This window comes from Gopherus evgoodei, chromosome 4 (assembly GCF_007399415.2).
Source record: "Gopherus evgoodei ecotype Sinaloan lineage chromosome 4, rGopEvg1_v1.p, whole genome shotgun sequence".
Classification (NCBI taxonomy): Eukaryota; Metazoa; Chordata; order Testudines; family Testudinidae; genus Gopherus; species Gopherus evgoodei.
The window spans coordinates 148,949,866-148,972,719 of NC_044325.1; the positions used below are offsets into that span (position 1 = coordinate 148,949,866).

The 22,854-nt window shown below is 39.0% G+C and overlaps 1 protein-coding gene across 1 annotated transcript in view; it reads right to left on the reverse strand.

Annotated features, from left to right (window-relative positions):
• The window catches only part of TRIM33 (tripartite motif containing 33), a 72,368-nt gene that overhangs the window by 5,119 nt on the left and 44,395 nt on the right, over window positions 1-22,854 (reverse strand). The window contains exons 7-19 of the mRNA XM_030562222.1: window positions 21,707-21,853; window positions 18,152-18,269; window positions 15,253-15,497; window positions 14,805-14,969; window positions 13,596-13,796; window positions 10,105-10,237; window positions 6,704-6,767; window positions 6,132-6,291; window positions 4,861-5,207; window positions 4,336-4,459; window positions 3,304-3,378; window positions 2,454-2,606; window positions 78-128 (exon numbers count right to left, since the gene is read on the reverse strand). Of these exons, the coding sequence (XP_030418082.1) occupies window positions 78-128; window positions 2,454-2,606; window positions 3,304-3,378; window positions 4,336-4,459; window positions 4,861-5,207; window positions 6,132-6,291; window positions 6,704-6,767; window positions 10,105-10,237; window positions 13,596-13,796; window positions 14,805-14,969; window positions 15,253-15,497; window positions 18,152-18,269; window positions 21,707-21,853 (1,983 nt within the window). The remainder of the gene's footprint in view (window positions 1-77; window positions 129-2,453; window positions 2,607-3,303; window positions 3,379-4,335; window positions 4,460-4,860; window positions 5,208-6,131; window positions 6,292-6,703; window positions 6,768-10,104; window positions 10,238-13,595; window positions 13,797-14,804; window positions 14,970-15,252; window positions 15,498-18,151; window positions 18,270-21,706; window positions 21,854-22,854) is intronic.

The following is a 22,854-nucleotide window of genomic DNA, read 5'->3' on the forward strand; positions in this document are numbered from 1 at the left end:
ATAAAAAGAAAAAAGGAATATTCACCTGTTGGTAATGCACATCCCTTCACCAAGTGTGCATGGTCTGAAACGCTTACCTTCAAATTAATCTCTTGTGTTTCTGCATAAACTTGAACAACTTTCATCATCTAAAAAGGATACCAGAGTCAAAAAAAATGAAATTATAATCCTTTCTAAAGTTATGAGATTGCATAGGGTTGGATGACTAAAGTTAGCCATAACAGGAAAAACAGATTGTTATGACCAGATAAGTATAGTTCTAAAATTCAGTGTCGTATAGGTCACCCTCTTTATAAGGCTCGTTCAAAATCTATGGTTCATGAACCTTTGGCAAGATATGAAACTATCGTATAAGCAGATGCTCCCGGTCATGTTAAAACACATTATAATAAACGCTCATGACTATGTTCCTTTATTATCAAACTCAGTTGCCCAAAATGTTATCATGGAAAGTAAGTGCTCTATGTTTCAATCATAACAGAAGAGCTCCTGTATAAATCTTGTCTATAAAATAAATGATAGTGTGTTCCTGCAGGATCCATTTCCACTTTGGTTACCTTCATGTCTCAAGTTATAAAAATGCAGGAACTGTATTTGAACTTGTGTCATGAGTAAGGATCTGATTTAGGTCATGGTGGTCATCACTGTTATGGGACTGTAGATTTTGCCATTTATACAGACCCTGTTGCCACACTAACAGTTCATTAGTTCACTGTGATCTAGTCCTCTCTGAGACTAGATTAAAGCCAGCTAATGAATTTTTCATGTGGACCCAGTTGCCCTGCATTAAAAGTTGGTTACTTTGCTTTGATCTAGTTCTGTTTCAAAGAGGACTAGATCAGTGTGAACTAAAACTGTTAATACCCGGGAGGAGGGTCCACAAAGTGGCCACGATCATAGCATGAAATTCTCTCTCTCTCTTTTTTTAACCTGTGACTGTGCTGTGAATTATGCACAATTTTACTGTGACAAAATTGTATCCATAGTCATGAGTGGTCAGACCACCTCAGCTTCCAGAGTAAGAGTCAGTACTTGAGACTCCAAACAGCTAAGTCTGAAGAGTCCTTTTAAAGAACCACTGTTCCCTGGAGCCGCCTGCTACTCTTGCCATAGTTACACTATACTTCTTAAGAGCAGCAGAAGTGGTTTCCTCCAGAGCGAAGGCTTCATTCACTCTCTAGATCAAACAGCTTTGAGAGATGCACTTTTTCCATATTCCCCCATTAACCTCCACCTGACAGATGGTTATAAAGAGGTCAAGTCCCATGTGCTTGTGTCTAAGTCTATTGTGCCTCATTCTAAAACTTGTTTTTAATGGTTATTTTCATTATTCCAATATTTTACGTGAGGCTCAGTCAGTTTTAAACATAGGTTTGTTCGCTCCAAAGGGCCTCTCTCTGGGCAGAGGACAGAAATGTTGTTTAAACATCAGAAAACTAAAGTTACACATTGAGAACTATCAAGGTCATTTCACCATCACTAGGGCCCATGCAAGATCATGCCTTACAGTACATTCTGCAGGCCTTCATGTGATCTTGCTTTAAGTGTCCCAGAGATGGTCATTCCCCTCACTTCTCTCCAGGACTATTCCATATTCCAGGGGCTCAGCATCAAGGACTTTTCTGTGACATTCAGATTAAGTTTTCCTTTTCTTTGTTCCACTTTATTACTGCTGTACTCTACACCACCTTAAGTGGTACCTCCCCACTAGGGATCACACTCTTCAGCTCTTCATGTGAGCAAGTTCTTCAGTAACTGGTGAGCAAACATCCCACAGCTGCTAGCGCATCTATCTACATTCCCCAGAAAAGTTTTACATCCCTGTGTGGGCTACCAATTTAATGTCTGCTTCTGTGCCACACTAGACACCTATGAGCCAGAAGAGAGAACTGCCAGATCTTTTGGGGACTAACAGAAAGACTTTTGCGGCTCTGCTTACAGTTATGAAAGCCTGACTCTGGAAGCTCAGAAAGAGACAACCAGTAGGGGTTCTCTCTCCCTTATCAGTACAAATTTATGGCATAATATTGATAAGCAATAATAGTATATTCCATTTTGACATAATTTGGAATATTTTGGGGGACCACCCAATTTATGCCACACCACAGTTCTCAGCAACAGCCACAATCCAGTCAAGATGGGCCAGCCAGAAGGCCTTATCAAATAACTGCTCCCCCACATCATGAATTTAATCCATAAGTACAGCTATTGCAGAGTTCATGAACTTCCCACAAACACATGTAAAAGTTTTCCTTCAGTGCACTTTATAGCCTATTCTAACAAAAAACAAAGGCAAGATCTGTCATCAATACTTATAAAGGGCCCGACTCTGCATCTGCTCCACACATGGAACTCCCACAGACTGCAAGTTGCAGTTTTGTGCGAGGCAGCTGTGGAATCAGGCCTAAATAAATCTCAATCCAAAAAATTTTGGAGTTTGGAAGTTAACATACTTCATTAAACCTTTCACAGTTCTTGAAGATCAGCCGGACATCTGCCACAAAATCGTCAGGAGTTTGGTAGTGCTGGGAATGTTTCTTTTGCAGCTTCTTTTTTACTGTAGATAAATCCATTGGTTTCTTTATAATTTTATAGTAGTTTGGTATCTGTGAAGAAAGTGTACATCTAATCACAAATCACCAAAAAAAGATAGATATACAATTTTTATACTTCACAAAAGGAACAGAATTAAATCTACTTATCAGAGTATCAAAAATGTGCACGAGGGAACAATCAGAAGCAACTACCTCACTTTATGGGAGAGGAAAGAGGGCAATCCGAGGTTTTATTAACACAACATATTTTGTTATATTTTAGTGCTGATTAGTAGTATTTGGGAAAGAAACCTGTGTATAAAGATTATATTAGACCATCACTGTCTTTTCTAGAATAATTAAAATCACTTGTTTTACATCTTAAAATACAAGACTGTCAAGCAGATCAGATTTTTGGTTTAATTCAAACGGTTGACAGTTTCTTTTAAAGCCTCTTGATAAGCATAATGGTAAAATATTTTGCATTTTATAAGATATCCCTAATCCTAGCCAGTCCATTCAGTTATTGCTATTGGAAAGGATTTTTTTTTTTTTTTTTTTTTAAGTAAGAGGTTTAATGGTTCAGAAGTACCATGCTAGGTAAGATCAGTGAAATTTTCAGACTGGTTTTACTTCAGACTGGTTTTTAGGGTCTCAGTGACAAATATGGCAAGAACAAGCAACTCATTAAAAAAAAATTGTCACGATGGTGGCCTTTCGGTGACACTGACGACATTTTTTTCATAGTTTCATGCAGCAGGACACTCACCGAGGCTGGGACTGGCTCTTGGAATTCAATGCTCAGCTCATGGCAATATAGGTAAAGCAGGAGACGTTCACATTTCTTGCAAAGGAACAAAAAACTTCAAGTGAATATCCCTTTTTAATCCTCAGTCTAAAAGTTGGTACTTAACTAATGTAAATAGGTTCAGATTACATAGTCTCACTAGTAGGAAATTAAGTCCTTCAAGCCTAGACGCCTCTTCATTCATTGTACGAGTGTAAAAGGTAACATTTATAGAGTGCATATTGTTGGAGAAGGAAAGAGTGCCTTTACTTTGGCTAGCACAATATACTTAATATAAAAGCTCTTGACTCCATTTCTGGCTTTCCTTTCCCCAAAAGAAAGCTGGGGTTAATAAAACAAAAGTTGCAGAACAAGCCAATACATTAAATAACCAAATTAGAACAAAGCAACCAGAAGATGTTCAGTGACACTGTTACTAATCATATTGTTAAATGCAATTGGACGACACTCAGGTCTGACGTATTTTTTCATAAATCCAGAATTAAACAATCTGAAATTCCATTCAAATAATTGTTTTCAATATTTTCCCTCAAACATTTCCTTATTTCAATTTGTTGGTAAGTTCCTCTTAAGAATTTATTCATGGTGAAGAAGTTCTAAGACTATTCTGACTGCTGATTCAACACACCTTATAGATTCTCCATATATAAAGCTAGAAATCATTCTGACACACTCAAGACATTTTGCCATACATATGCTCTTAGAAATACCTATCAGCACCTCTCCCCGTGAATTTAAGGCATCAAATTTACATAGTGTTATGTAGGTAGCTTAAAATATCCATGTTAAATCCACAAAAGAGCTTCCAATTAAAAACTTGCAGGAAATAAAGTTAACTTTTAAATGTGAATTAAAATTTCTGTGAGCACACAGCTAATAAAATATATTTAACCTACTGGGCAAGTACAGCTATAATACAAGGATGGCCAATAACAATCAGTTAAGTCAAAGATGAGTTTTTAGATGTAGATACCTACAGTATTCGACACATACCCTTTGGTCCACAGGACTTAAGCCTTGTGCTGTTTTCCCCTTCTTACTATGTTGCAAATTGTCACAATCATATTCTACTTCAGGTTTGCTTAGATCTCTGCAGAACGTACATATCCACTCCCCACTAAATAGGAAGAGAGACAATTAGTCCAGGAATCCACCAGAGATTACGTCTACTACACAACTACTATGATGTTTCTATAGCGTCTATGCCTTTCAAAAGTAAAGCTCTACCTCATTAAAGACTCCTCTAATGTGTAGAATTTATCATGGTGTAAGTGTTAATCATGAATGCACTAAACACTCTGTGCACCACTTTAAAAATCACTGGAAAATACTGACTGACAGAATCAGCAAAGAATAACTATAAAGCAAAATAAATTCTAAGAGTGAAGGCAATATACACGGCAGGGAAGGTTTTATCCTATTCCTGGGCATTGAGGTTCCAGATCCTGAGTTTCAATGTGTGAATAAGCCCACAAAGCTCTTTTTGGGCACCACTAACATTATTTTAATTTCTGATACCTTGGAAAGCTGAGAAGTGTTGGTACATGACAAGTGAGGTGAAACACTTTGGGGCACTTTTCACAACATAACAGATCGCCTCCATTTTGGCATACAGCACACCAGTCTTCATTTGGATCATCCTCTTTGTTGTTGCCTTCTCCTCCAACTCTAGCTGACCGATGCATTAGACTTCGCACTGGCGATTTCCCATTTACAAGACTATGTCCAGACTGTTTGCAACTTTCACTTAAATCTGTTGGTTCAGTTTTTACATGATTTTCAAGACTTCCCAATGCTTCCAACTCGCTTTCCAGATGCAAATTAGTGGAGAGAGGTGGTGTCAAGCTGCTCTCAGGGCTGCTAAGCTGAAATAAAATTACTGCATGAAAATCTGCAAAGAGATCAGTTTTACAAATTCATCTTTCCTCATATGCTGGGAATCAGAGACCATCTGCTGCTTACTAGCACTCCAAATTAAAATGCTTCCCAAACAAACAAACATTGACAATTCCTTATCAGATATTTGAGTTACATACCGCATGGAAAACAAGTATACCTTATTTTCTGTGCTAAATTGCATAGGACTTTAATAGAGTTACAAAAACATTCAACAGATTGATCTTGAGAGAACATGCCAGTGAATTATCAGAAGCTTTACAACCTAGAGATTAAAAACAGTGAACATACTAAACCCTTGATGGTAGTTTTACTGAGATCCCAAAGACGGCACCAGCTGGGAGACTAGCCTGCCTCTGGCTCGACACATCAGATGTTCAGCACGTACACCAAAGGACAGAATCAAGTCCTAAGTAAGGTGCCAATTTGAGATTAAGCTCCAATTTGTTTCTACTGTACAGCTTTCACTGCTGTATTACCCAACCGCAATATACGTAACACTTGGTGGGATAGGACGGACGCCTTTCACAAATGACAGGTCAAATCCAGTCCAGCTCAGCAGTGAACAAAACGGCTACGATCTGATGTCTGTATGGGGGCATGTATCAAACAAGTGGGGATCCTAGTCTTTTTGCCAGTAGACTGATGTCCATGTCACTAAACCCTTCAATGCAGCTGGCAGCGTTAGCTGCCGTTTCAGCAGAGGTATCAAGGAAACTGAAATGCCCTCTCATCTCTCGAACCGGCCCATACAGAACAGAGTTCAGGGACATTACTAGGGGCTGCTATCTTGCCCTTCTGTCTCCAGGGCTCTTAGGCACCATTTATGGATTTCCAGATTCTTAAAGATGCTGTTGGGGACAGGGTAACATGCAATCACAAAGCAACTTTACCATGCAAGCACTCCTCCTGCCATCCTCTGTTTTCTCTTGCTTCACTGCTCCTGAGAAACTGCATATCTCTTCCTCTGTCCCTGGCTCTTGCTTGACTTTCACATGGTCAGACTTGAAGTTAATGCCAGTCTTCTCAGCAGTTCTGCCTGATGAACCACAGCTAGAAAGACACAAGAATACATGGAAAGCTTAGTTGCAATTGTAACTGACAAAACAGTTGTCAGGGATGATCTAGATTTACTTGGTTTTGCCTCTTCATTGCAAGATGGACTTGACCTCTCAAGGTGCCTTCCAGTCCTACATTTCCATGTTTAAAACAATTTAGCCATTTCAAAGCCAAAGCTATTACTGTGAATTTTCTCATGCCGCCTACATTTTACAAAATATAAGGACAGACATCTGGCAACATAATTTTTCAGTAATTATTTTCCTATATGCATTCACTCTTCAGTTAAGAGGTCATAGTTATAACTGTAGCTAATAGTGACTTGCTGTTGATTTTAGTTTAAATTTTAACATGTTCTTTACGTTTGATTTTTCAGCCACACATTGTTAATTAAGAATGTACTCACCTGCCTCTGCTGCCTGTGCTGGAGGTGCTGGGTGGCCTCACTGGGGTGTGGGAATTGGATAACCCTGAAAAAGTATAACACTTTTCATAAACATCTACAGGAGGTTATATGCAACTAGTATTCTACAACATAAATGAAAGTGATGCTAAATGGAATAAGCCAGTGATTCATGCATGTCAGTGATCCTTTAATCCACTGGCTCTCAACTTTTCCAGACTAGTGTACCCCTTTCAGCAGTCTGATTTGTCTTGTGTACCCCAAGCTTCACCTCACCTAAAAAACTACTTGCTTACAAAAATCAAACATTAAAAAAACAAAAAGTGTCACAGCACACTACTACTGAAAAATTGCTTACTCTTATTTTTACCATGTAATTATAAAATAGATCAATTGGAATGTAAACACTGTATTTACATTTCAGTGTATAGTATATAAAGCAGTATAAAGAAGTCATTGTCTATGAAATTTTATGAAATTGTATCGACTTCCCTAGTGCATTTTATGTAGCCTGTTGTAAAACCACAGTAACTCCTCACTTAATGTTGTAGTTATGTTCTTGAAATGATGTTAAACGAATCCAATTTCTCCATTAGAATTAATGTAAATAGGAGGGTTAGTTCCAGGGAAATGTTTTTTGCTAGACAAAAGACGTTATATACATATGCAATAAAAGTTTTAAATAATTTAAAACAAGCAATTTAATACTGTACTCAGCAATGATGATTGTGAAGTTTGGTTGCTGTGGTGCAGTCAGATGGTGAAAGAGGGTGCATCGTCTGGCTACTCCTCTTGCTGTTCTTTCCAGAGTGCTGGGGAGGGGGTGCTCAACCCCTGGCTCTGCCCCAGGTCTGTCTCCACTCCACCCCTTCCCGCAAGCCCCTTCCCACACAGCACGCTGCATCCTCGCTCTCCTCCACCTCATCCAGCTTCCTGAACACCGTGAAACAGCTGATTGCTGCAGGGAGGGAAGAGGGAGTTGCTGATCTGCAGGGCCGCTGGTGGACAGGAGGTGCTGGGGGTGTGTGGGGAATGGAGCTGATGGGGGGCTGCCGGCACACGCTGGTTCCAAGGCCCCATGGCCAAACAACATTATAAGCAAACACTGCACAACTTTAAATGAGTATGTTCTCTAATAGATCAGCGACGTAACAACGAAACAACATTAACTGGGATGATGTTAAGTGAGGAGTTACTTTAGATAGATATCTAGATGAGTTGATGTACCTCCTGGAAGACCTCTGTGTACTCCTAGGGGTACATGTATCCCTGGTTGAGAACCACTGCTAGTTTAGTCATTGGCTCAAACACAGAAATGTAGATCTGATAAACTAACGCAAACATGCCAGATTCTGTATCAATTGCCTTTTCATTTAGAATCCCAGTGACTACTTAATTTAGTGCAAATATAAAAGAGCCATATTCTTGATCTAAATGCCTCTTATTTTTATCTATGAATTATCCTGATCTGATCATCGCCACCAACGTCTGTTGCAAATATATGCAAGTCTCTGAACAAAAGTTGTCACTTGTGTTTTAAGTTTCTAATCTTCTTTTCAACCCATGTTTCAGGACCAACTTTCTACTCATCTGTTTTAACACAGCTGGATTGTTGGCTATTGCAAATAAAGTCAGCAGAAAGGCAGACCCACGGCATGCGTTTTGCATGTAAGCTTAGAGAAAAAACTCATTTATACTGTAAGCATACACTAACTCACAATTCAGACCAAGTAAACTTGGAGGACTGCAGGGAAAGACCTAAATGATGAAAAGACCTGTAAGGAATTGCTGAAACCAGTTTTTCTTGTGTCCTGGATTTCTGAAATGGCCATTTGCATTATGGAATGTTAGGTGATTTCGGTTAATGTAATTTGTTCAGATGCAGAACAAAAGCTTCGTTCACAATTATATGTACATCTAAAAGAATTGCACAAATAGCAAACTCCCTAAGTGGGGTATGTAATGAAATTCAGTAAGTTCCCTTCACAAAACCTGGAATGGACTTGGAGCTTCGCAAGTCATAGAATCATAGACTATTAGGACTGAAAGTGACCTCAGGAGGCCATCTAGTCCAACCCCCTGCTCAAAGCAGGATCAATCCCCAACTAAATCATCCCAGCCATGGCTTTGTCAAGCCTGATCTTAAAAACCTCTAAGGAAAGAGATTCCACCACCTTCCTAGGTAACCCATTCCAGTGTTTCACCACCCTCCTAGTGAAATAGTTTTTCCTAATATCCAACCTAAACCTCCCCCACTGCAACTTCATAGAATCATAGATTATTAGGGTTGGAAGGGACCTCAGAAGATCATCTAGTCCAATCCCCTGCTCAAAGCAGGACCAATCCCCAAATGGCCCCCTCAAGGGCTGAACTCACAACCCTGGGTTTAGCAGGCCAATGCTCAATACTCCTTGTTCTATCATCTGCTACCACTGAGAACAGTCTAGATCCATCCTCTTGGGAACCCCCTTTCAGGTACCGGAAAGCAGCTATCAAATCCCCCCTCATTCTTCATTTCTGCAGACTAAACAATCCCAGTTCCCTCAGCTTCGCCTCATAAGTCATGTGTGTTCCAGTCCCTTAATTTTTGTTGCCCTCCGCTGGACTCTTTCCAATTTTTCCACATCCTTCTCGTAGTTTGGGGCCCAGTACTCCAGATGGGGCCTCATCAATGCTGAATAGAGGGGAATGATGACATCCCTCGATCTGCTGGCCATGCTCCTACTTATACAGCCCAAAATGCCGTTAGCCTTCTTGGCAACAAGGGCACACTGTTGTCTCATAGCTAGCTTCTCATCCACTGTAACCTCTAGGTCATTTTTTGCAGAACTGTTGCCTAGCCATTCAGTCCCTAGTCTGCAGCAGTGCATGGGATTCTTCTGTCCAAGTCAAATCATTCGAACTGAACTGTGGACTCAGATCTAAGTCTGCAAGGTGATATGGTAACAAAAAGGACCAATGGACTTTTGAGGAACACTGAGAAGTATTACGTCACAGCACAGAAAAATGCGGGTCCCTCTCTGGGCCACTGGAATACTGTGTTTCCTTCTGGGCACTTCCTTCCCATAAAAACTTCATTTGGGGAAAAAAGAGTAGGGTGCTAGAGGGTTTGATTTACGAGGAAAGGCAAGTGTTTCTCAAATGTGGCCATCGGGGCTTTTCTTGCAGCCACAGCCTCCTGGATGGTGATGGGGGGAAAAGTATTTTAGCAAAAATTGTCAGAGCAGCCACCAGCAACAGTTGGTGGACAAACTCTGAGGCCACCAAAAAAATTGTTGAGAGAACCTCTGGGTGAACATACCAAGAAAGGAGAGGAATATTACTTCCTTGCACATTGAGAAAATTGCTTGCAAATGATTGTAAGTGTAAAATATCAAATACCTACCACTCTCATTCCAATTTACCTGATGATCCTGGAGACAGGGCTGAGGGTCCTGGGGAAGGATTCATGGTGCTTGTAGGCTGAGGGGGTAGGTGACTGCCTGAGATGTATCTACTTAGTAGGTTATCTAAATTACTTGAACCAGCATCTTCCAGCTGAAAACAAATCAAACAAAAACAAACTTCAGCTGGGGAAGTCAAATGAGATTAAACCATTACCAGTTTTTCATCTATTTGCACATGTAAATATACATGCACATTAGGTTACCTGACAACTGTTTTACAAAATTTAAATTTGGGAATGTTTTCTACCAGTGTAACTCATCAGTACTTATGAGGAAACACTTATACAATTACTACCACTTAATAAAGATAAGCAATATTGATTCACCATATGTTCTGAATGCTCATCTTCTGAGGATTACAACCTCCATTCAGAGAACATTTCTGTACTTGCAAGTTAATTTCTTACACCTGTTAACGCTGAACTGTGGACAAAACCTAATAAAAAACTGTACCAGAATTTGTGATGCTCTGATATGCTTTTATTTTAGTCTTAATAGTCAAGACTCACTAGCAAGCATATTAGGGGGCTTGGTATTTAAGTTCACCTTTCAATTATTCAATGTCTTCACTGTATAAGAAAGAAACTCTAATTTCACCAAATCAAGGCAATTTAAAATGACTAATATAATTTGTTAGACTTTTTTTTAGATCCCTGATTAAATCAGGTTGAGACTTTGTAAAATCAATTAGAGAATTTATATTACAACTTCAGATTATAAATATATAATGATTAAATTAAAAATGCTCTTTAAAAATGCTATCCTACCAGTATTTATCTTATTTGATTTTTACAAAAACTGTTATAGGCAAAAGCAGATATTGAAAACTAAGCCGCTAATTCTATTAGGCAGGTGTGTAATTTTACTCACATGAATAGTTCAGTGGACTTCAGTGGGACTACACATACTTTTGAAGTTAAGCATATGCAGAAGTGTTTCCATGTCAGGGCTAAAATTGTATCTTTATTACAAACTTAGTGGCATAAAAACTGTCACTTCAACATAAAATTGCTTCAGAATTAACAAAAAGTTTAGACTTTCAATACATTATAAAAAAGTTCACAATAACTTTGTTCGACTCAAATTTTCAAAAATAGGAGCCTAAAATTTGGCTCTTAAATCTATACTTTGGAACATAAGGATGGGATTTTCAAAAGCATTTAAATGACGTAGAAATACAAATCCCACTGACGTCAGGGTGCTAGCCCTGAGGGTAAAGTATAGCCTGGTCGAATTGTTTCACATTTCTTTGACTGGGCAAGTTCAACTTGTCAAAAGATAATGGTAGTTGCACATATAGCACCAGCTATCTGCTTATCAATATTGTGAGAGTTTGTGTTGTTCTCACAGTAAGGATGCTAATGAAACACTAGACTTCTCTTTTTCACCAGACACAATAATTAAGTGTGAAAACTTCAACAGAAAAAAAGACATGTAAAATTTAAATTCTTACTAACATAAGAAAATTAGAAACAAATACAATTTAAAACTATAAAATGAAAAAAAAACTAGTGTAACGTAAATAAAAATCTATTTTGACTGAAACATGATTTTTTTTTAAATCGCCCTCAATTTCACTAAAGCCAATATTTGTAAGAGTAGTCATGAGTTAAGTTTTATACCCTGTTTTTCTAGGAAGAAAGATTTGGTGGAGGTATCACAGTGAGAGGTGCACATACAGCATTTACAGAAGACTTTACATTTTGAAGACACCCAGTTAAGCTTATGTTATGGCATATCATACCACCAGTCTCTTCTACCTCGGTGGCCATAAAACCTGTTTAAAATTGCAAGGCCATAGTCTAGTGAGCTCTTTTTTTCCAGTGGCTCAACAGTAATGAGCTTCAGCACTGCAGACCAATTTAATCACCTCAAAAACGTGCTACAGCTGTCCTGGAGCCTTTGCACATTTCTCTGTTTCCTGATAGACTTTTAGGTAAGTAAATTACTTGACTTGATGACCAAATAGCAAAATAGGTTCTAGTTAAGTTAGGGCTTGTCTCTATGGGAAAGTTATCCTGAAGTAAGCGAAGGTGGAATTTAACTAATATAGTTATACCAATATAGCTTATCCCCCTGCACCGGGGTACATTAAATCCTATGTCAGCATTGGGAAAGGACTACCTGTTGAAGTCCCTTCAAGCGCTACATTTCTCTGATTCTATAAGAGTGCCTTTTAATGTATTTTAGATCATTTTGGAAGGGGTTTAAGCTAAACTAAAAAAAGCCACTCATACTGGAATGAGAGTGACCACATGGGAAGTTATACCAGTATTAGAGCACCAGCTTCTACAGTTAAGGTTCAGCATTGCTTTCGGTTTAATGGTGGACTATTCTAAGTGCTCTGAAATCCAAGCACTCACTGTCTTAAGCTTGCTGTGTCTCACAGAGGTGTTTGATAGTGTTAGCTGACCAAGTTTGGGGTCATTTGAGCCAGTAGATTATGAGATATAGACCCCAAAAACATAACAGCATTTTACAAAATGATCTTTTACTTTTTTTGCGCAAACAACTAGGCTTAAACTATAGCTATGATCCTCCCCCAACTGATCTCGGTTGCTCAGGATCTCTCTCAGCTGGTACTGGGGAAGCAATTCAGAAAAAGTTAATGAAGTTTAACTCAAACTTTCACAAACTTTGGCATGAACTGTATGTCAGTGTGCGCCAAACTGACATACCTAAAAGAGCGAAATGTATATGTGCGGCAAGATTAGGGGTCTGTTCAAGCAAGAGAGAGTTTCCAGGCATCTGTTGTCACAGTAATGGAATGGCTAAAGGGGACATGCTATGGTTCTGCTACAGTGTGTTCTGTAGCATCTGTGAGAGCACAGTGATGAGTATGTATTTCTGATGTGCTGGGGCTTGGCTCAAATAGGACAGAGTTAAAATAACCTCCCAAAATGCAGTCTTAACTCAATATTTCCTTCTTTCCAGAGTTTGTTTTTAGCTACTCTGCACATTCTGGAAGGAAATGAATGCAGAACTAAGGTTGCTGGTGGTGCCTCAAGTTTCGGGCATTTAAATAACTATTGGTTTAATTATACCAGCATTAATTATACCAGTATAACTTTCCTGCGTAGACAAGCCATAAGTAATTGAAAACAGTCACATAAGACTGACATTTTCTTGTGACTCCAAGTGTGCCTTGGTGTCAATATTTTATATCAAGCATCACACATCACTCTGTAAAGCGCTGCCTAATTTAACATTAGTTTGCTGTAACTAAAAGCTGAGTAGATCAACGCTGGATGGTTCAACAGTTGGTATATCCAACACAAGACTGCAAATTCCAGTTCTTACGACCTACAATGATCTCAAACAGTAACAGCCGTATCAAAAACTGCAAGTAACGATGCAAATACAAAAAACGTGAAGAAAGAAAGATTTTAATGAAGGAAAGTCCGTGATCACCTCATCTATAGCAGAATGAGCTGATCTTCTGCACTAACCTGTATGGGCGGAATATCTGGCAAGGAAGGTAGATTCTCTGGGTTTGTGACTGAAGGAATAAGTTCTATTGCTGTAACAGATGGACTTGTTGGACCACGGTTTGCATTTGCCATGGTAGCTGTCGTAGGACTAGTTGGATTGATAGTGGTGTTGTGCACTGAAACAACTGGAAAGGGCCCGGCATGCCCTGGGTTAGAATGCTGTTGGAAGAGTCAGGAAAAATAGACAACTATTGTGTTAGGGCTAAAGGCAGCAAAATATTCACCTCGGGTGTAAAACTGTAGGACTTTAAACTACATGATGGTCTCTGACACCCAACTAGCTATCCTCAAGCTAGTTTAGTAATATGGAGTCACTTGTCTGTATGAAAATTACAATCTAATACAATGTAAACAACCAATCAGCAGTGAACATTGGAATGGAATGGGGAGTAACAAGAAGCCAGCCAACAACTCTGAATTGCTAGAGATACTGGTGTACCATGTGGATTTCCCATTGCCTCCTGTCTAATTCCTTACTGCTGCACATGAGGAGGGGAGAGGAGAATAAAGGGTGGGAGGGTGGAGTATTTTCTTAGACATGCAGCATTTTAATCGAGACTTCTTTAGTAGAGCCTGCATGTGCACAGTATTCATAGTTGTGATGTTTTAAAAGCATTAATAAAGATGTTATGTTTTTTAAAAATTCTTTCCTTCTGCTTTTCTAATTAAAGGAACTCCCACTATTACAGAAATTTTTATTCTGAATATTTATCAAAAGTCTGTATCACATTTTTTTCAGATATAGGGTCATATTCATTGTAGCTCAGGACTAACACTTAGTTTAAAAAAAGTCTTACAAAAATCATGAAAATTTTTATTCATGCAATAATCTGAGAAAGAAACTCAGCAACTGCCCAGCCACCACAAAGTAAAACCAGTCATTCTTGGTTCAGCTTCTTAACTGACTAAAATGCAGAATGAAAACAATGAAAAGTAGTTATCAGATTTTTCACACTTACGTAACTTTGAAATATCAGACAGCACGTGACATGAAAAAGGTTAGCCATTCACACGTGTAGTTCCCATACAGCTGAAATATATACATTCATCTCTTCACAAACACACACTTTTTTATCTATATGAGAACTGACCAATCAGTGAATTAAGTAGACTTTTAAATGAAAGTTTGGTATGCTGGAGCACAAAAAGGGTATGCACAGTACATACTTGTCTCTGAAGGTGTGGCTGCATCATGGAGTACTGCGGTCCATTATGGCGTGGTATTCCTGGTATACGAGCAGCATTCTGAGCCATTCTCATCTGGTGTGCTTGGAAAGCCCCACAGTTCAAGTTACCCCTCTGCATGGTCTGCATGCTGATCAACCTAGGAGGCTACAAGGGTTTGGTTTTATTTAAAAATTCCAGCTGTTAACAAGGAAATGAGAAGCAAATCTTCTTCCATAGAAGTAGGTGCAATTACTGATAATTTCCATAGTCTCTAGAAAAGCCAGACATTGCCCTATTTAAAGCATATCAAATTTCCTAAAACTGGATTGCTCATACATTTTAAGTTAATTCTGTATAATATAAGCAGGTATCTGCTCACACTATAGAGAAGCAGAGTTAAGTCTTAGCATTACACTGCAATGTAAGGTAAGGTATTCAGGAAACTTGCCTGCTGCTGTAACATCTGAGGGCCTGCTTGCCTAGGAAGGGGCCCAGCTGGTTGTCCCATCCTCATTTGTTGCAATTGCTGGTGTTTTTGTGCATACACCTGCTGTTGCATATGCTGGAGCCGCAGCTGTGCTAGATTAATTTGTCCAGGGGCTTTGTTGATGTGGTTTGTTCCTGGAGGAACTTGTCCAACTACTACATTAGGAGTGTAGCCAGGGGTTGGCTTATTTTCAATAACAAGGTTACCTAAGGAATAGAGGAAAAGCAAGCTGGTGAACTACAAAAGTTCCACCTTAACTCAATGACTGATAAAGATTCATAACAGAAATCTCTGAACTTTTTTACTTCAGTTTCCTCAGTATTTTACATTAAAGAAAGCAATTTAAGTCTAAATTAAAATGTGAATTCCTCGACAGCCATTTGCAAGTATCTCTGATCTAGTCTAAACACAGGCTAGCCAGGGCTGAGCTTGGATTGTTACTCAGCTGGCATAGTTTTTACATTAAGGCAGCATCACTCCACAATAATTGCAGCTCAGATAAAGTTACATACAAATTTATGCCACTAAAATTTTTTTCCCCAATGATCTCCTCTATAACCTCGAAAGGGGGTTCCAAAGAGGATGGAGCTAGGCTGTTCTCAGTGGTGGCAGTGACAGAACAAGGAGCAATGGTCTCAAGTTGCAGTGGGGGAGGTCTAGGTTAGATATTAGAAAAGAATATTTCACTGGGAGGGTGGTGAAGCACTGGAATGGGTTACCTAGGGAGGTGGTGGAATCTCCATCCTGAGAAGCGATTTTCAAATGCTATGGCTGTGAAATTGACCATAATGGACTTTGAATTTGGTAGGGCCTTATGAATATGATAGTGTTTTATACACTGTGGAAATTTACATACCAGGAACTGTACTGAACTCCACCAACTCACTTCACACAATTGGAAGAATATTATGGAGACACCTTATGGCAACTCAATAGTTTGGGCTCTGCTCTAAAGTGAGCTTAAAATGGGATATAAATTCCTGCTTTTTTTTATCAATTTAGATAGCCAATGTGGAATTTCACATAGAATTAGTTTTTATGCTCCTTGAATTTTCTGTGCAGCTTTTCTTTGGTTTCTCTTCATAAAGTGTTAATAGGAACCCTCTGAATTTGGGCTCTGGATGAAATTTTCCTTGATAGTTCTTTTAATTGCTGACTAATCTTCACAAAAGCTGGCAGAGAGGTAGCCCCTGAGGAGAACTGGTGCAAGGGGAAAAGGTTTTTTTTAAGGGTAACTTTTACCCATTATTCACATTATAACAAAGTGTACTTGTTGTGCACACAAACCTGATTGACTGAGGCTGCGCACACACAAACTTGGTTGGTTGATTTAGGGATGGGGGGCAGGTAGTGGGTGCACAAAACCTTTGCCATGAAGAGCTACACTTTCCTGTCAGATTTTGTCCTACAACAGAGAATGGTCAGCAGCTGCGCATGAACCTATAAATACTCTTGCTGCATTTCTACCCCTCAGGCCTGTGCCCACCTGTTCTAAAGCCAACCCCCAAATAAGCATAAATTAGGAAATTAATCACTGGAAAACTTTTGTAAGTAATTAGTGTTGCCACACCCACCTCCCCATGTGTGACAACTGAGAATGTTAAGCCACTCAACAGTACATAAGCCCATACTCTGAATCTACAAGCAGATACCTTATTACCACAACTAATGGACCCCATAGGCCATGCACTGCAACATTAACTGTAACCCTTCAAGGGTGCTAACCTTTCTTAACCCTTTTACACATAACCCCTTTCCCAAACTACACTCGCCTCTCCCTCATCACAACCATCACACCAAACACCCACAACAAATAGTGCTGGGGGAACATCTAGCAGCTGGGTGCAGTTAAAAGAATGACTGAAAATGGGGCAAAGTTACATTTGCAGTGCATGATCTGGGGTGTAGGCAGTTGTGAGGTGCCAGCCCTTTATTCCTTCACCCACGAGCCACGTGCTACTTCATAGCTCAATTTTCCATTTCTTTGCCCTGTGGTTTTTATGTGTAGCAACCAAAACTACTTTACAAAGTTTTGAGTTTTGAGACAATATGACAGGGGCTAGCTTGGAACCAGTCAACTAGGTTATCTGGGTCATCCAGACCTCTTAAGAGTTACACTGGCTCAAGCCATATTAAACACAGTAAGACATCTAGTGATGGGATAAAACCAAATCTAATCTTATTTAGCCGTGTATTGGGAATAATAAGTCCAAAGAGTTCATCCCTATAAGGCCACTTTTACATCTTCACCTGCCAATAAACAGACTTCAGAAATGTAAAGAACCCACTTAGTGGGAACGTATTTAGGCTTCACTATTTTGACCAAGTTTACCCTAATCTAAAACTAGGTAATCCTGCCATAAGAAAAGGTTTGCAGAACACATCTATTAAGAATTACAAACTAAAAGTCTGGGTTCAGCAATTAGAAGAGGGTCTCCATCAGCTGGTAAAAGGAAGAGAGCGAAGCCAGCAGGCACCATCAAACAGCATGTCACATCACAAATGTTTTGCACATTTCAGTCTCCAAATAGCAGGCAAATCTTATTGGACGGGATAATCATACCAAAACTAGATAGACTCTTACTCTTGCATGGAAAAAAGAGATCCTGTATCAATGGACAGGCAAGCAAGGTCAGCCCAAGAGGAGAAGACACCAGGCATCAGTCTGACCAGCTACAGTGACCATATACTTCAAATGGAATACAAAGTGACCAAAGCTATTTCTATCATGATCGCCTTTAGGGTCTGACTACAGAAAAGATAAAATATTGAATTCTGTTTCATACCAGCTAGTATGACATTGAAAACCTCCCCATACAATCCAGTATTCCCAGAAACACTTCGTATGTTATTTTCTCACCTAAATTGACGACATTCTTTGCCCAGAACGTTGGGTCACAATGGAAGCGTACTGCTCCGTTAGCAGCTGGGACGGGATCACATCGGGCCTTTAAAATATGACGCAACTGGAACGTAATCTGATGGGACACAAAACAAATTAAGATTGATTATGACACAATGTATTAGCAAAGAGTGAACATGTTAGTGAAAAGTGTACAGATTGCTCAGCAAAGAGCTGCCAGTTACCACATAAAATTATGACTTTCAATAGCCAGTTAGGTCACTGTCAAAAACTACTGCTGGATAGCATTCCCTCTTAATCATCCAAGTAGAGTCTTATTCGTGAAAAGTTAGCGCATCCATCTCACTTCATACAGTTTCATAGCACATATCAGCAGTGCTAAACATGTGAAAGAGAATAGCAGTAATCAGAAAGATGTGATTTCTGATGTCTGATGGCCTGCGCCTCACTAAGATTCCCAGCAGACTACACCATCTGTTTAATGCTGACTGAATGCAAGACTGATAGTATGCAAAATATTCAGGCCTCTTGTTCTTTCATTAACCCAGGACTTAATCAGTAATGATTAACCAAAAAAGCTAGTATTATGAAGTACCGTCCAATTTCTCACCTTTAAGTTTGCTCACCAGCTTTCTGGAAACATTCTCAAATAGTTGTTTCTACTCAATTATACAATAAATGTGTAATCCAACTACTGTTTTAGAAATTCTTATTTTTGTAAGGGAAAAAAGTTTACCTAAAAACAGTTACTCCTTTTATCATAATGTAGGAAACCTTAAATACAATTCACGAGAGTTTAGGGTCTATTTCATTAGTGGGCATAGCTACCATATTCTGCTCCTAGAAAATATCAAGTACATTTTACTTACTAATGTGAGTATCTTTTTGCTTTAGAAATAAATTATGCTAAATTATAAATCCAGGTGATTCAGCTTGATGATCTGTAACAATTCCTTAGAATACTGCCAGTTTGAACTTTTTCTAAACTCACCACGTTCTAATTATCTTCAGTTGAATCATTTAAAAAACTTTCACCCTTTGACAGCATCAGAAAATATGACTTCTAACATTACACAGAAGTAGTTCTGGGAATTCATAATGAGTTCATCTTGAATTCCTACTCCAATGCTAACGGACTAGAAAGGCATGCGCTCCACAGCATCTCCCCCTCTTCAAGTCAATAAAACAGCAGATATGTTTTCTGCCATTAGGTTAGAAATCTAAATAGTAAGATTGGTGAATTTAAGTGCCTGATATTAAATGAGGATATTTATAGAATAGACATTGCAAAAACCTGGTGGAGCGATAATAATCAATGGACACGGTAATTCCAGGAAACAAAATATATAGGAATGACAGAGTAGGTCATGCTGATGGGGGAGTTGCACTATATATAAAAGAAAACAGTCAAATATAGTAAAAATCATAAATACAAAATGTTCCATAGAATCTCTATGGATAGAAATTCCAAGCTTGAACAATATAGCAGTAGGAATATACTCCTGAACACCAACCGAGATGACAGCGGTGATTATGAAATGCTCCGGGAGATTAGAGAGGCTAAAAAAATAGAAAACAATAATAATGGGGGATTTCAACTATCCCCATATACACATCGCCCCAAAATAGAATGCAGAGATGAAAATTTTTAGACACCATTAATGACTGCTTCTGGGAGCACCTAGTCCTGGAATCCACAAAAGGAAAGGCAATTCTTGATTTAGCTCTACGTAGAGCATAAGATCTGGTTCAAAAGGTGAACATAGCTGAATCGCTCATTAAAAGCTACCATAATATAATTAAATTTAACATCCTTGAGGGCTGGAAATACCAAAGAAGCCCATCACAGTAGCATTTAACTTCAAGAAGGAGAACTACACAAAAATGACTACGCTAAACAGAAATTAAAAGGAACAGTCACAAGACTGAAATGCCTACAACTTGTATAGACACTTTTTATAAATCACCAGACTAAAGACTCAAATTAAATTTATACCCCAAATTAAAAAAAAATTAGTAAGAGAACCAAAAAAATGCCACCATGACTAAACAGAGGAGAAGCAGCTATTAGAGCCAAAAAGGAATCCTTTAAAAACTGGAAGTCAAATTGTATGGAGGAAAATAGAAAGGAGCACAAACTCTGGCAAGTCAAGTGTAAAAGTATAATTAGGCAGGTGAAAAAATAATTTGAAGAGCATCTGCCAAAAGACATTCCCTCTGAACCATCTGGCATTGGCCATTGTCAGAAGACAGAGTACTCAGCTATATGGACCATTGGTCTGACTCAGTATGGCCGTTCTCATGTTCTTATTTAGCCATCTGATCCTCCAATAGCAAGAATAATTTACCAGCAAGTTCAAAGAACAACATAATTTCAGTCTAACTTAATAAATGAATTCCCAGCAGAACTAGATGTTCTTCATTCATAAAGACAGCTTTAAACACAATGCTGTCCCTCAATTCCCAAAGCCAACATTTTATAACTTGTTTTCCAGTTAGAAAGTAGGCATTTCCTACTGAAGAAAATGTAATTCCACAATTCTTGTGGAGAATTGGGAAATATTTATATTAGTTTTTATAAACATATATGCCTCTGTGTATGTAATATATTAGGCACAGAGTTAGATCAAAAAGGGTTGTTAAAGAAACCAAACAGGAAATGTAAAAAGTGTCCTAGTAAACACCTGAATATAAAAGTCAAGTTTTAGCTATGATCATGCCTGAGATACAATCCTGGTGAGACAGCTTTTTTGCCACAGTTGAGAATCTGGAGCTCAAAGGACCATGTTCTGTTAAAAGAGTGACAGACTTGGGGGCACACAGCAAACAGGCTGTAACTTGGTGCCAAAGAGAAGGCGGGAAGATCTATGGCAGAAAAACTAAATTATGTCCACCTAGGTGCTTAAGGGGAATACCAAGTTAAGGTAAGAGTAGGTGCATATGTCTCTCGTTTTAAATTTGTTTCTCTAGTGCAAAATTCATCTTTGTTTTGAAGAAACCATCTCTATGTCACTGAACGTTATCTATAGGCTCCTGAAGGGAAACTCTCACAAGTATCAAGACCATTGGGCCTCCTAAGTATCACAGCTAGCAACCACTGGGTGTAACTTGATATGGTTGGTTCACAGGGTCCCACTCCAAAAACTAGAACCATGGACCTGCCACTTCAAAGGGTGTACTCAGGGGACTGGAAAAGGGTCTCAAGAAGGGGCAGTTTACCCAGGGACTGTGACAACATTGATGGCACAAAGTTCTACAAAAGAAACAACCACACAACTATCCCCGCCTAACTTTTTCAGCAAGGAGAGAGGGGTCAGTGTGCTGACAAACCTGTTTTTATTACTATTAAATCATGAAGCCAACAGTTTTAGATGGAGTGTGATTAACTGGCTCTCCTTTCCTTGTAAGTGGTCTGGAGAAACTAAACCATGTCTTGAAAATTCTTTTGGCCATAAAGTTCTCTTCTGCCAAGGCTGGAGGCACAAACATATTAAGATCCCAAAATTTTTGCTATATTCTACTCTAAATTCTGGAAGGGGCAGGTTTCCTTACCAGCCGCTTGCTGTATAGCAATGCAGTGCTACTACCACTTGCAATGGCCCAGTTGGTAAAGTTCATCACATGCTTCACCTGCCGCGAAAGCCCTGTGATGTCACTCTGCTGTTGTATTAGCTTCATCTGTCTTTCCTTTGTCACATTCTATGAAGAAACAGAAGCTCAATCAGGTTATTAGATTTAAAAAATATCCATACTAATATCAAAATTCTAACACACACAATTAAAAACAATATACATTATAGGAGGAGCTGCCAGTGACATCATTAAGTTACTTAGTACTTCAAGAATCTTTCGTAAAGGAAAGTGTTAACGCAGCCTATTCTTTGCAGCAGGTGTTCAAAATTCAGGAGAGAAAAAGCCCTGAAGTTAGAGAAGAATGTTTTAGGTCCCACTAAATTCCATTTGGGTTTAGCAGAGTTATGAACCACTGCAAACTGTCATTTCCTCTTTGTTCCCTGGGTTATCAGTAACATTTTGGTAGCACGCTGTCACCAAAGAACTTGTTATACTGGGAACCCAGGGAGCAGCCAGCCAAGCTGTAGCCAGATCAGCTGTACAGTAGTGATTGGGGGAGGAGTGGGAAAGAGAACAAGGTGGGACTCCCCCCAGTTCCAACAATCCTCATCCCCAGAAGCAACAAATGGACCAGGAGCCTATTTCAGCACCACATAGGACAGAGACTCCCCCATAACGACAGCACACAGTCCCAGCATCAGGTCACTAATACTATTAACAAAGGAGAAGGAATACAAGCCAGAATCGAGAAAATACGTAAGAGTATTTAAATAAGTTAGATGCATTCATGTGAGCAGGGCCTAATTAAATTCATCACAGGGTACCGTTGTGATAACTGGGCCTAAAAATTTACCCTAATTGTGAGCTCAACTGTAAAAACTAGAAGAACATTTATAAAATGTCACAATAACCTATAATAATGGGCAAAAAACTAAATTAGTTCAAACAAAAAGGCCTACTGATAGAATACAAGATCTGTGTTAAGATCATGCCTGGAAAACAATACAAGTGTGGGACAGGAAATTAATGGACCAAAATTCGTGTGTCAGAAATTAGGCCTAACCGGTGAACAAAATAATGAGGGGTGGGCTATTCCATCCATCACTTCCTTCTGGGGTTCTTAAAAA